The 15,351-nt window shown below is 30.1% G+C and overlaps 2 protein-coding genes across 2 annotated transcripts; both read right to left on the bottom strand.

The window, feature by feature from the left end:
* Positions 1-5,680: 5,680 nt before the first annotated feature.
* On the bottom strand, positions 5,681-7,049 carry LOC129318708 (LOB domain-containing protein 15). The gene is made up of 3 exons (XM_054963623.1): positions 6,923-7,049; positions 6,459-6,712; positions 5,681-6,352 (listed from the first exon to the last, which is right to left on the bottom strand). Exons 1-3 carry the CDS (start codon positions 6,942-6,944, stop codon positions 5,915-5,917), a joined length of 714 nt encoding a protein of 237 aa, XP_054819598.1. The 5' UTR covers positions 6,945-7,049; the 3' UTR covers positions 5,681-5,914.
* A 5,304-nt stretch (positions 7,050-12,353) lies between these two features.
* LOC129318937 (uncharacterized) lies at positions 12,354-14,390 on the bottom strand. The gene has a single exon (XM_054963947.1). It carries the CDS (start codon positions 14,227-14,229, stop codon positions 13,603-13,605), a length of 627 nt encoding a protein of 208 aa, XP_054819922.1. The 5' UTR covers positions 14,230-14,390; the 3' UTR covers positions 12,354-13,602.
* Between the last annotated feature and the right edge of the window lie 961 nt (positions 14,391-15,351).

Below are 15,351 nucleotides of genomic sequence, written 5' to 3' on the forward strand. Positions count from 1 at the left end.
TTGAGAATATGGAGGGAGGAAAAAAAAATTATTTTTTAAATTTTTTCTTCCCCTCTCTTCCAAAACTCCACAAGAAAAAATTGGGAGCTCCCTCTCCTTTCCTCCTCTCTCCTCCATTTAAATCTCTTTTCTCCCCTCCCCTTAAATCAAACATAAAAAAAAAAAGTCAACTATGAAGAATTGAGCCATGACTCTCGGACTTTTTAATTTTTTTTAGTAAATTGTAGGAATTACATATTTTTAACTACCAAGTCTGCACATTATATAAGTTTGAATACATTATAGGGAGTTTTTGTTTTAATTCTATATATAATCTTTTACACTTACATAGTGCGGCTACTTTAGTTTTTGAAGATATAGGATATAACTATCATAGATATATTTTACATTTGATGAAAAAATTATGAAAATTATTAACAACAAATTTTGTCAAATATTACAACAAAAATTTTAAAATATATTAAATATTATATGCTTGATATCTATCATAAAATTTTGTATTTAAAAGTTAAGAGATTACATGAGCTAGTTTGTTTCAAATTATTTTATAAAAAATCAATTATTTTTTTAAAATCTGTTTTGTGAGTTTTTTATAACGTTTGTTTAAAATTTTGAAAATAATCAAAATATAGAAAAGTATATTTTTGATTATTTTGAATAACTTTTAAAAATAATTTAATATGATAGATAAGAGATAATATTTTAAAAAATTAAAATTTGCAAAGATGTCATAAATTTTAAAATAATTAAATAAAAAATTATAAAATATATCATAAAATTTTAAAATAAATAACTAATAATTACTTTTTTATTATATAATTAAGCATAAAATAATATCTATTTTTTACAGAATCTTTACAAAATAAATTTTTTATAAAATATCTAAGCTATCTAAAAATAATTTGTTTTTTAATCTTAAACTAACAGCTCAATGATTAAGATATTCTTTTAGAAAAATATTACTTTTTTATAATAATTAAATTATTGAAATTTATAATATGAATTACTTTTACTTTAATATAATTAATTTTATTGACATAAAAATTTTGTGACAATCGATCATCACTACCATGTTAATATATTTATTACTATTATAGAATATTAATTAAAAGAATTAAATAGTACATTAAGTCAGCAAGCAACATAACTTGTATTAAGGAGAAAATTGATGAAAATTTTAAATCATTCAATGATAGCACTTCATTAACACAAGCATTTAGGATGGCTAGTTTCTTCAAAAATATAATAAGGCATGTATTTAATCCAATTGAGATGTATATATATATATATAATAGTTAATACTTGACTTAATGATTCCATGTGAGGGCTCGTTAATAGAGTTTAAGCACTGAGCTGTCCACGTGGTTGTGAAGGAAAATGAAATCAGATGTAAACCAGTCTAGTGGATCACAACTCTCTTATTGTTAATTAGCAAAAGTCCATGTGAGATCTTTAATTAATAAATGAATCTTAAAGGAAACAAAACGATTCTCTATTCGATTAAACTCAGATCCAAAAACTGACATTTAATGTATATCATGGGAATCTCCACTACCTCTTAATTAAATTATATTTCTCTACCAATGTTAGAACTCGTCAACCCCACCCCCACATAAATGCTACTATGCTGGTCTTTGATATTTTATGCATTGTTAATTAATAATTATCTAATTTTATTCTCATTTTTTTGCCGAATAATTTTATTTTCATTTAGTTGCCTATCCTAACCAACTTCCATGATTTAGTCACGTCATCTTGCAGAAATATTATAATGTAACGCAGAGTTATTATATATATATATATATATATTCAACAGTTTTTATTATAGGATGCCTTCTAAAAACATTTTTATTCTTAATTTAAAGCACTTAATTAAATATTAATTATTTTTTAATATTATTCATATTTAAACTTATTAGCTATGATAGAGAATATAATACAAATTTAAAAAAAATTACTTAAGTAGAGGTAAAATTAGAATTGAAAATGTATTCTATTTTTAAACAAACTAGCCTTTACTCCCTATGTGTTGCACGAGGAGCATTATATTATACTAATTTAATCTTATTCAACCAAAAAAATGTTTAATCTAAATTATCCTTAAACGAATACAAAAAAAATGAAAAAAATTATCATTTTAATGTATATTGAAATCGTAACTCTAATTGTCATGTCTTATAAGAATTGCATTGATCAAATTACATAGAAAATGAAATATGCTTGGGTTTAAAACAAACACATATTACACCAAATTTTTAAAAATCTTTCTATAAACAACATTTGTTGTGGTAAATGTCCCATGGGACATAAGAATCTTCAATCCTTCCTTGCCCTTAACTCTTGATAGTGTTATATATAATTAGCCATATGTGAAGACAGCTTCAATATATACAACCCAACATTTTGCAACGATTGCTCTTGACTCTTATTGGTTGTCATTGCAAGTGAAACAATAATAGATAATTGCCTTTTTTACATACGAAAGGACCATATACTTTACAAAGGATTCATATCCATTTGATGAATCAACATTTTTTCATTTTCCTTCGAACCATTTAAAGTGATGGCTTCTATGACATTTCTTCTAACATAAGTGGTACATAATCTTGTGCCATTATATAGACCAAAAGCTTGGTCTATATTAAGGAGCAACATTATAGGGATTAGATGTTAGTTATAATAAGAATAGTGGGAGTAAGATTTAACCTTTTGCATGTTTTTATTTCATTTGTTCATCTTTCTTTAAATGTATTATCTGTAATTAGTTTTGTTATTATAAAATAAAAAATAGTCAGAATTAGGTCTCTATTAAAATTGAACAATATTGTATTATTTTTTTAAAAAAATTATATACCATATTGCTTCACAATTTATTTTAGAGTGCAAATTGCTCATTCGATGATACTTTCGAGGCAAACATATATGCTAACCCTATTTAATTTACCCTACCAATAGAGACATGAACAAATGTCATAGGCATGTATTAATTAAAGTTGGCTTTAAAGCTGTGAATAAGGCTGGTCAGGCCCATCCCATATACCTTTTTTTTAAGATTTTTAAAAATTAAAATTTATAATTATAACAATACATATGTAAATTACAAAGTACTTTAATCAAACATCTAACATGTAAATATTTTTTGTCCTCATTATCATCAATTTTCATTAAAAAAAATTAAAACATTAGACCATTCAAAAAGAGGTCTACTTGGAGGAGGTAATATTATTTCAACAATCTCACTAACTTCATATTTGTTACCTATAAAAAAATTTTAACAAATCATGTTATCCCCATATATTAATGTAAAACTTTAAATAAATTATACAAATAAAGTTTTTGAAAAAAATCCTATTGGTTTAAGAGCTAGTTCAAACTTGAGCCCATTTTTGCAGGATTTATAAAGACACTGTTTAAAAATTCTTTTATACCAAAATCTCTTATTCTTTCAAGCCTGTACAGAGCCTAAAAGGATAACCCATCATGTAGACTCGATCCTTATTGACAATTTTAACTAGTGCAAGTGGTAAAGACACTTGTTAATTAAGTAAGTGGTTGAGAGTTCAAATATCTTTATACATGTAGTAATTTAGTTGAGAGATATCTATCAATACATTCAGTATCTTGGGAAAGTTAATTTTATTGCGGGCAGATCATACTGCTTGTAGTGTGTGTGTGTCACATGCATGTAAGAGCCCAAGATGCGAATATTCCAAACGATATTGGATGAGTCATAAACTGCTTCATACGCGCAAACTTCTGTCTAGAAAATAAAATAAAGGCAGTAATGGAAGCAAGAATAGAGGGGAAAAATTGTGTGTTTGTAGATATGAATATTATATTGCCAATTTGTGAGTTTTTGGCGAGGCTCTGTTGTATTAGAGAAGTGTGATATGTTATTTAAATTGATGGACCGATTCTTGTAAACTAGCTGGTTGAGTTTCACACGCCAAGGAATCGAATGCTTAATGAAATCATATTTCGTGGCTAAAAAATCTGGACTTCAGTGGCGTCTCCTTTAATCACTTGGATTCATTCAACGACTTCACAATTCAAGGAAATATTTTTTTTTATTCTTATTTTTTTCCCTGTTTGTATTTCTTTCATATGTCATGCTCCTCAACAAAAAGTCAAAATCATGTCCTATAACTTGGTAACACGCACGTTTAGACCAATTGATGAATTCACTCTCAAAATATTAAGCACGCAAGTTTTTAGAATTTGGTTTATGTAACCTAGATGCTGAATTTGCATTAATCTTTTTTAATTTCATAATTGAATTTTTATTTTTATTCTATATATATTATTGTTGGAACATATTAAAATTGAAAATCATAAATATTATTATATATATGAATTATCCTTTTCTAATTTAGAAGCTATAACTCTACCACTCAGTTTATGTATGAAAGTTTCTACACTACTCATACCAAATTGAGTTAGGGAGTATTTGAATATAATTTTGTTAATCAAAAGTCCTAAATCGTGCAAGAGGTGCTTGTCTCTTTTGGCCACTAGATCTCGAAGCTCCTCGTTCGATAATTATTTTTTAATTATAATTTGAAGCACTGTACCTTTCATTGCTAATAACAACAAAACATGATCAAACTTACCTAATTTCTTTGGATGGAACTACACCAGATTTTGTTCTCTACGTAAGAAAGCCATTTGAGATTATTGCAAATCTCTGTTTGCTTCGAATTTACTTTATCCTGAAAGGACTTTTGTTAAATAAAATGCAACACTGAATAAAAATAGGTTTTATTTACCAACAGGTGTTGGTATCAGTAAAATGGACTCTAAATGCTTAATTATGAGGTCTTGAGTTTGAATTTAAGAAAATATAAAAATGTCTTTGAGAGAATTATCCCAAATGGGTCCAACAAATAAAATTTAGTTTCAACATTCCAACAGTTATAATTGATTAATATATTGGAGGCATTATTTATTAAAAGAAAATTTCTGGAAAAGAATGCCTCCAAATTTCACCCACATTATATTCTCTCATCAAAGCCTATACTCCAATGGCAATATGCTCAATTAAGTTATTTTTTTCAAGTAAAAAGCACCTAATACGTCATATATAGGCATAAATAATACACACACACATTTAACTGAGCAAATCTTTTAAATCAATCTTGTACGTACAATAAACTCATTCACAGGTATATGATCCGTACATACATCACACGATACGCACACTCTAGCTTTCAGTTTTCCCATCAATACTGAGACGAGCGCCAATGAGGAGAAGATCTGAGTCTTCCACATCTTAGGCTAAAGAGTTCGGAACAAGTTAGATCTACACATGTAAATTTTCAACTTCACATGTGAACAGGAAGATTTTAGCTAGCTCCCAACTTACCTTTTGTCTCTTCATCCTCCAAGCTCTTCCAATTCAAAAATCTTTAGATGGCACAGACTCCTACGTTAAAGCTTTCTCTGCAGTCAAATATTAACGTAGACATGTATCACTCTATCCCCCACCCCACGTGCAATGCTCAATTTGTTCAATACTAGACACTCTTCATTCATGTGATCTTCGATCGGATTCAAACAATTCTATAATAAAATCGTGTTTACTTAGCAAGGCATTCATTGTAGAAATCTTCAACTTTTACCATTACCAAGGCTATACCGGCCAGTTGACTTTTTTCTGTTTTCTCCATTCAAGAGCTATATCTTTAGAAAGTAAGTAATCAATTGATATTGATCCCAGGGAACTAAATACATCGTATCTGTGCCTACAGTGATGAGAATGTATTATTCATGAAATGAAAATCATAGTGCTTGTGCAAAACCTTAAGCAAAAGAGAAAAACCTGAAGCCTGTGAACCACACCAAAAGATGATGAGAAGAATAGAAAACAAAACCCTGGCCAATATAAGTCCGACAGGAATTGATCAATAGTAAAGGATTAAACGAAGTAAGGGACATTTTCGCTGGAAATAGATCCATGGCTGATTGTGCTCTTAGGGGGTGTGTATACAGAAGAACTGGAAGATGAAGACAAGGTTGAAAGAACAACAGAAGCAGAAGGTAAAGATGATGGTTTTTGGGGAGGTTGAGGTTGAGGTTGAGACTGAGCAAGACCTTGTTGTGATTCTGCAGAAATAGGTTCCTCCATGGAAGAAACCAAAGCCCCATGAGAAGAAATGATCTGGCTAGCAGCTTCTCTATACTTGTACCTCAGAATCTCAGATCTTAAAGCATTTAGCTCTGCTTGTAATGATTGAACTTGTTGCTGCAAAGCTGATATTGCACCCATGCATCCATAAACTGGGTCCCTCAGCCTCAGGTTAGCTTCATAAACCAGACTGTTTGCAGCATCTGCTCTTTGGCTCTCAGGCACCTCCTACATATGATAAAACCACAAACTTGAGAAGAAATTGCAACTTCGAATGTTCCCCAAAGAAAACAACACACACATATAGACTTGGTAATTGATAGGAAGAATGAACCATTAGCATCTTGGAGACATTGCTTGCACCAAACACTTTATGAACAGCAGCGAACTTCTGAGGTTCATGGGGTGAAAAGTAAGGAGAGAAGGGGCATTCTTCAGCACATCTTCTTCTCAGAAGCTTACATGCAGCGCAAGGAGTGACCGTGTTTAAGGTTCCTGAAGCTGCTGGTCCATAGAAGTTCCTCCTTCCCATTTGGCAAGACGCTTCTGCCGCCTCGGCTGTGCTCTTCGCTATCTCTTCTGCTCTTTCTTTGAATCAACAAAAAGATGAACGGTCAGCTCAACAATAATCACAGATAAAATCCGAGTCTTTAGAGACAAACTATTACCCTGTCCAGTTGGCATCTGAAAAGAAATCGAAAAATCTATGATTTCTCAACTTTGGGTTTGATTAACTTGGTTCTCTCCTAAAAAAGGAAAAGAAAACGAGGGGGGAAATCTTTATTTGGCAGTATTTACCTGTTTCTGGACATCCAAGCATGCCTCTTGATTGTCTTGATCTGAGTGGTGGGGATGTAAGGAGGAAGGACTTTCTGAGGCACAGACTCAAACGGGTGTGGAAGTATTTTCTCAGAACAGGGAAAGAAGTGCTTAAAAGGCAAGGAAAATAGGAATAGTTGGTCAATATTATAGTTATATAATAAACAGAAGATAGCTCTATATATTATAACATATAATCACAGAAACCATAGAAGAAAAATGATGAGGTTGCATATGGCGAGATTAGATTGTCAATAACTTGCACACGTGTCAGTCATGTTGGCATGTGGGAATTGACTTTTGGAAAACAATGTCAGACTCTCGAAGGACTGGGTTTTCTTGTAATGTTGTGTATAGAGATTTATTGCTGCTATATGACGCTTCGTCATTGGTTGGCTTGTATTTGTCACTTGGAAATTTTCAAGTGGAAGCGATGTATGAGAGGCCAATAAGATCAGAGGATTGCTCTTCTCAACAATATTCTTTGGACTTTGGCTATTTCTCGATCGGTTGGGGAAACAGCTTATAATTGAGAAACAGTGCAAGAAAAACTCAGCCATGTTGAATGGTTGTGAACTTCCAACGGCTTATGAAAGGAGGAGATTATTTCACTCAATATTTTTTTTTTGGTAAATTTTATATACTAAGTTTTTCGTTACAGATGTTCTATACTACATTGATATGAAAGAACATTTTTTGTTAATTCTGTATAACTTTTTTGAAGGTTAAATAAACGGGTTTCTAATCTATTATGGGTTTCTGATTTAAAAAAAAAAATTATTCCATGCCTGCTTTTTTTTTTTTTTTAACAAACTATTCCATGCCTGATTTAAAATACAGTAGTGTTCATAAATAAATGCTCATTCAGAACACAGATAATGGAAGTGGATCCAAACATAACAAAAACTGAAGTTGAATTAGGAGTATTAATTTATGATCAATATTTTCGAAGTTGAATCATCATGCTCTGTACAGTGTATGGCTTTCGGCGCTTTGTTTATTGAACCTTCTGATTCTTTGACGCGCGGCATCCTCTGAGCTCTCGGATGACATAAATACGTGGCACCCTGTGCTGGTTCTGCTTTCCATGGATCTTCAAAATCGAAATTGAGACAACGTATTCGGAAATGATTGCCAGAGGAATTTCTTTTAATATTATGGCTTATAGCTCTGTCACTGTAATCCACCCTTGTTAAATGAAAAGATACTAAAAAGAAATTTAAAATTAACCCAGTCGTTTTGCCTATACATACACAAGGACACACTTCTCATAAAAGTTCAAGCTGTTGAAGAAACGAATGGTAAAAATTTGATTCCGATCTTGCAATTTTTTCTAATAGATAACTTGAGCAAATCAACATGGAGAATCTTCTATACGCTCAGAATCTTGTTTATGAAACGTTGACAGTGGTGGATCCTCGACAGACAAAGGCAATAGCATCATTTAGTAAATTGATGGTTAAGGAATTTAATTTCAGAGTCTAGTCCCTCACAGTGACAAATCAAAACTTAAATTTACATTCAGTGTTTATTTTGAATAAAATTATTTTCAGTGAAAAGGTACCTGTGTGCAATAAAAAAGATTTAACCTCCCCCCTAAGCACAACAAATACGCTGAACTGATATGATGGTTGTGTAAGATAAAGGATGGTTTTTTTTTTTTTTTTAGTGGGGGTTGTAAATTAATGTATTCTTGCTTCATATGTTTAGATTATTGACATACTCCTCTGCGCTCTTATATTGGATAGAGAAAGAAGATTGATTTTGATCTTGCTTATAGGATATTTATTTGACTATTTACTATATACATCTTTACCTTTTTACTTTTATTAAATGTTAAGGAAAATTATTAAAAAAATTGTCTTTATCAGGGTATGAGTGAAAACTTAATAAATTTTAAAGCAAAGTTAATAAAATTTAATTTTTTTAATTTTAATAAAACATGTTATAAGTACAAATAAGATCAGAGAAAATATTCATGTAAGGAAATTTAAATACTTTCGGGTCAAAGCTACATTTGTTGGGACTAGGCAGACGGTGAAAACTGAAAGGCGTCTTCCTTGGATGTTGTGATCTGCAAAATTTGATGTTTTGCAAGCCAACCTGTGTTCAAATTAAGGAAATTATTCCTTCACCTTCAAGTATGTTGCTCATACTGGAGTGTCTTGCATATATTCTTCACGTAGTTGTATTATACTTATGCTGTTACTAACTTGTCATCTTCCTTTTATGAGTATGTATTTGTTATTGCTAAATTGCTTAAATCGGATCTGAATGATGGATCCCTTTAGAAAGTCAGAGTCTTTCAAAGTACAGTACAAGGAGAATTTCAACTATCGATCACCAATGGGTTTTTAAAAAAATTTGAAAATTCTCTAAAAGTCTTTTGGACTGAAATGAAAAAAAAAAAAATTGATAGGTAAAAAAGCCGAAATGTCATTGTGCAAAATTAACGAATAAAAACTTTTTTTTAAGCTTGTAAACAATACAAGTTAGTCATATTACATCACATATTGTTTACTTTATCTTAGTTATAAAAATTTTGAAATGATGTTGTAGCAATAAATGTGGCAAGTTCATTCAGGAACTCCCTAAAATTAAGTACATTTCTTGATTACTATTTAACTTTACTTATTAATTATTTACTTGTATTTGTTAATTTCTTATTAGTGCTTGTTAAATAGTTAATTAGTTAACTCTATGACTCCATAATCTTAATAACATTATTTATTAATTTTATAATTTTACTTGTTAATTTATCATCATAATTTGTTAACTATTTAACTTAATTTGTGAATCTTTTATAAGATTTGTTCACTCAATTAGATAGAAAAACATTATTATTTATTGTTAATATTCTTACTTTACTTATTAATTTATCAATATAAATTATAGATTACTTAACTTCACCTGTCAGTAATCATATTAGTTCAATTTTTTGTCAAAAATGTAGAATCAATAATTATTAATTATTTAACTTTTACTTGTTAACTTACCAATATCAATTATAAATTATATAAATTCACTTGTCAATAATCGCATTAGTTCAATCCTTTTGTTCAAAATGTAGAATTATTGATCGTTAACTCTCTAACTTTACTTGTTAATTTATCACTATCAATATCAGTTGTCAATAATTTTTTTTCCTTGTGCAAGAGGACATTTTGGCTTTTTCAGCCATTAACTTTATTTCAATTAAATCTAAAAAACTTGCAAAGAATTTTCATATTTTTTCAAAACTTGCTAATAAATATTTCTCTTCTCTAGTGCTTAACTAAAATTATCCCTATAATATACTCTCCTGACCACAATATAAGTCACTATTAGTTAATTTACATTTTTACAAAAAATTGGTTAAATTTTTATTTTGTAAAAAAAATTGGAGATCTTTTACTTGTGCCCTTAAATAATAAATATAACATTTGACTTATTTAAAATGTTTCCATTAATTATTCAATAAATTTAAAATGTAATTGAAAAAATATATATAACATCTATCAAATATCCTATTTTTTAATAATGTTGAAGAGAACAGAAACTAAACAATAGGAATAACGTCCTGTACCAAAATTATATCTAAACCAGGAGAAGGGGAGAACAAAGAATGAAATCCAACGACACAAGACAAAGCCATCTTTGCAATCATATCAACTGCTTCATTGATGCCTGTACATTTTGCTGACTGTGCACCACCCATTACTTATATTTTGAATCAAGTAAATGTTTGATATTATAAAATAGTTATCAATATTTTAAAAGGAGTCATTATAATTTAATAATATTGGTTACTATAACCCATGCTCAAATTTATTTATTTAATCTCATTATTTTTTATAACAACATTGTAATCATGATTGAGTTTGTTTTATTATCCAATGTTTTGAGATCTTTGCCTAGGCAGTGCTTGTCACAAGTTTTGGACCAATCTTTGAGCTTTCAGACTTTTTCTCTTCTTTTATTATATTATTTCTATGTGCCGTTGCCTAAATTTATTACGTGAATTTCCATTGTTCTATGTCTTCATTCAATTTATAAGAAGAGACTATTTAATCTTAAGAATTGTCATGTAATTAACCAATGTGTTAGAATAACTGTTAAGGATAATGTCACTAAGTGTGATTCAGGCTGTAATTTTACTCGCTACTATCAAAAATAAAGCTTCTAAAAATAACTTATATTACGTTTCAGACAAAATACACACACAAAACAGGCATCCAAGCCCTAAAAGTTTATACTTTATACTGGCCACAACTCTCCTTCTCGCTTCTCGGAGTCAATATTTCACCACTTATTTGAGACGTTGACTTTCTTAGCCGGGGGCCTTGCAAGGTCCAAGAAAACACCGACTCAACTTCAGTGTGGTGCGCATTAATGTGACAAGATTTGGATCAGTTACGTTTTTACTTAGATAGTACAAATATAAAATATTATTTTATATTTATTAAAATAAAACTATAAAAATAATATATTTTTTTATTCTTATTCTTATCTAAATTTAATTTGTAGATTCTAGTTTAATACTCTATTCATTTAAAAATTAACGCATTTTTAATTAAATTTTATCTCTTATAAAATAGTTATTTACTTTCAAACTAATCATATCTTTTTATATTTACCTCTATCAAATACACTACAATTAATATAAATTTATTATCAACAGGGGCTTTTTTTAAAAAAAGTGATGATTATACCTCAAAAAATTAAAAATATCTTATATTTCTGAATGGAAGGAGTATTAAATTTTTTATAATTTTTATAATCTTAATTTTGATAAATATAATATCAAAAAAATAAAATATACTTAAAACTAGCATTTTTTAAAAAAATTATAAGTTAAAAATATTAAATTTAAATTATGCAGAGTATATCTAGATATTCATTATATAAAAATTATAAAATTTTTAATTTTTAAATTGAATATTAAAAATTAAATCCAGACCAAATTGATGATAATTTTTTTAGTTTTTATGATAATAAATACTATAAAATAATACTTTAGATTTGGATTATCTAGAACAAAATTTGAACTCGGAAAACACGCATCCACACATATGACCGCAAAAAAAAAAAAACACACACACACACACACAAAAAACCCGTATCATAGAACAGCGCAATAACAAAAATTAAGGATATCAGAAGATTAACTAGACCATACATATATAGCTGGCCAAATATATATACACATATATTCCCCATCATAATGTTGCATACTTGCATATGCATGCCACGAACCCCTTCGTCATCAAGGACGTGTCAAAAAGAGTAGCACTGCTCTTGAGGTAGAGCCCCTTTTCATGACTTTCACAGTTTCCCTCCCGTTTCGCTGCACTTCAATTTGTAGCTTTACTTTCCTGACTCCAGCCGCCCAAAAATCTATACTTCTCAGAATTGCCTGCACACTATTACGGGGGAAGAAAATTCTCACACAAGAGGCGGGAAAATAATTGAGAAGAAACTGCCGCTAAAAAAGCTAACCAACCATTTGATATGTCAATTAGAAAAGGGGGAAAAAAGAATTAACGTAGCGGAAGTTGACTCCATCCGAGCTTGCAGTTAATGACTTCACATATGAGTAAAACATCTATTCTTAAAACAATTAATATATTAATTGCATTATTATTATTTCTAGTGAAACTATAGAAATTCTCAAGTGATCACATTAATAAACTTATAATACCATCTATATACAATGCTTTTTCTTTTTATATCTTGTCCAACGGTGCCGTGACAATTCTTTCTTCATGAAGATGAACTGATAATTTTTTTTTTTAGCACAAATGAATTAATGCATTGAAGTTTAGGTTGTATATATCCTTTGCTCCACCTGAAATTAATAATCTCATATTCCAACAAAGTAATTTCGAACATATGCAATTATATTAAATAAATATGTTAAAAATATTTTTAAGATATTCATAAAATTGTTGTTGGTATAATAAATATTCTGCTTAGTAGGGCTCAAATAACGAGAAGTGATAGTATTTTAAGTTTTTCAAAATATTAAGTAATAGAATTTAAAAGATATCTTCTTTACTTTTTGAGGATTTTCACCCCTTCTAAGTCCATCTCTCATTATTAAGGTAAGATTTGATATAATAGTTAAATTACTAAAATTTACCTCCCAGTCGATATATTGAAGAAATCACCTTCGAGATCAATAGACAAATATAATACACATAATTCTTCGTATTTGTTTTTGTTTTTTTAACTAAAAAAGATATGTTTACAATTCAACATTATTCATTAGCTATAAACTGTATAACTTATTTCAAAGTTCAAACTACATGACATCTAGGTTGGTAAATTTGTCGAATAACGAAAATCAATGTTAAATACCTGAACTGATTTATTTTCACTGATTTTCTTCTTCTTCTTCTTTATAACGTCCAAAGGCCAAAAATGAAATTAATACTCGCAAACTAAATCTAGTCGATACAATAATACAAGAAAAAAGTGTGACTTATTTTAATGTTTATATATTATATTTATTGATTTTGACGAAAACAAAGGAAATGACATGCAAATTAACGGGGTAAGGTCTTAAAAATCCTTTAAAATTTATGCATATACTATGCTTTTATCGTTTTACACCACTGGCTGACACACGGTGTTCTTTCTCAGTACAAGCAGCTCTCACAAACACTGTTAACGAGATTTTACAGAAAATCTCCGAGCATCACCTTCTTGATCATGGAGGAATAGAACCCTCTAAAGCCCGCATTACCGAAACACATACCCCCCGAAACAGGCGCATCAAACAGATCTTCTTCGTCCTCCTTCTCCTTTCCCGGATACCTCATCGGCGTAGACGGCACCGAGCGCGATCTCTGCCACGATTGATACGACGACGACGAAGACGTGGAGGAAGAAGAAAACGACAGCGACGGAGATGAATTAGCAGGTGGCGACGGCGGCAGCGGAGGAGCATCAGCAGCCCGTGCTTTCCTTGCGGCACGCTTGGGGAATATAGATTGCAAAAGATTGGACTTAGAGGGAGGAGGAGGAAAATTCTTGCTCTTACGAGCTTTAACAAAGGATTTCGGAGTAGAAGAAGAAGCATGAGAGTAGTAAGATGGAGGAGGAGTGAGAGGAGGAAGAGTGGTTTCACGGAATTGATGCTTAGGAGTACCTGGCTGCCATTCCCACGTGAATGGAACTGAAGCGGTTTCGTCTCCATGGTAGCCTTCGTAATTGGAGAGACTCGATGGCTGCCTGGTTAAGTGGTGATCAGGACGTTGACACATCATCGTCGTCTTCATCTTGCTGTTGTGATTTGCCGCCATGGAAGGCCAAGCTCGATATATCGCTGGATGCAGCAGTTCTGTGAAATGGGACTGATGAGGGTGTTTGTATGTGCGTATGTAAGATGGTAATGGCTTAGATGGTATCGGAAATCGAAGTCGTGTTAGAGGTAAGACCGTAAGAGCAGTCTCGGAATTAAAGATGGTTTCTGAGTTCTGACAATGAGGTTGAGAATCTGGAGATATTTAAATTAATTAGCCAGGGATCAGATCAGAGGGTGGTGATGAGTCACATTGAATGTGAGTTTCAGAGTTTCAAGTCAACTGTATATACCCCTTTATTTTAGTGCTGCACTATTAATTAATTTTATCATCTTATTATGATTTTTATACTAATAATTCCTATGTACAAGACCAGCCAGGCCAAGTCAGCTTTTTGTATTTTGTTAATGTTTATGTCAGTTGTGACGAAGGTTGCTAGGAATTTACATGGAATGTATTTCCTAGATATATTCAATTATTTTTTTAAATTATTTGTTGAGATTCGTAGGGTTCGCTTGCAAATTAGGTGCACTTTTTGTATATTTATTATGAACTTTTAAATAAAATTATAACATATAACAAAAAAAAGCTTTAGAATTAATTGAATGGTGAAAATTGTACTCCCTCCTATTTTTAGAGCATATAGAGAAGAAAAACTCAATACTATTTATAAGATATTTGTTAATTTTTAATGCTCCCATTATCATTTTTGCCCTCATTAAATTCTTAGAATAAAAACATTGCTAATGAGGTTTAATAATATTTATTAGGAATAAAGGTCAAAACTTATTAAATTTTAAGACAAAGTTAATAAAATTTAAGATTTTTTTTAATTTCAAAACATTAAGAATAATTTATAAATAGGATCAGAGAGAGTATATGTCAAGGTCTAGGGGAAGATTTAGGTACTTAAATTTAATATATTTTGTCCACTTAGATTAAAATAAGTAAATTTCAAAGCATTATTAAAAATATTAATAAAAAATTTGTTATAGTATAATAGTATATAAAAAAACCCACATATCTTGATTTAATTGAAAGAAAACACATTAAATATATACGGCTAAGTCTGTAATTTTTTTTGGTGTTGTTTATAAGATGGAGTGAATCTTTTTTTTTTTT

Source organism: Prosopis cineraria, unplaced genomic scaffold (genome assembly GCF_029017545.1).
Source record: "Prosopis cineraria cultivar Desert tree isolate PC_DT_omini unplaced genomic scaffold, ASM2901754v1 PC8, whole genome shotgun sequence".
Lineage (NCBI taxonomy): Eukaryota > Viridiplantae > Streptophyta > Magnoliopsida > Fabales > Fabaceae > Prosopis > Prosopis cineraria.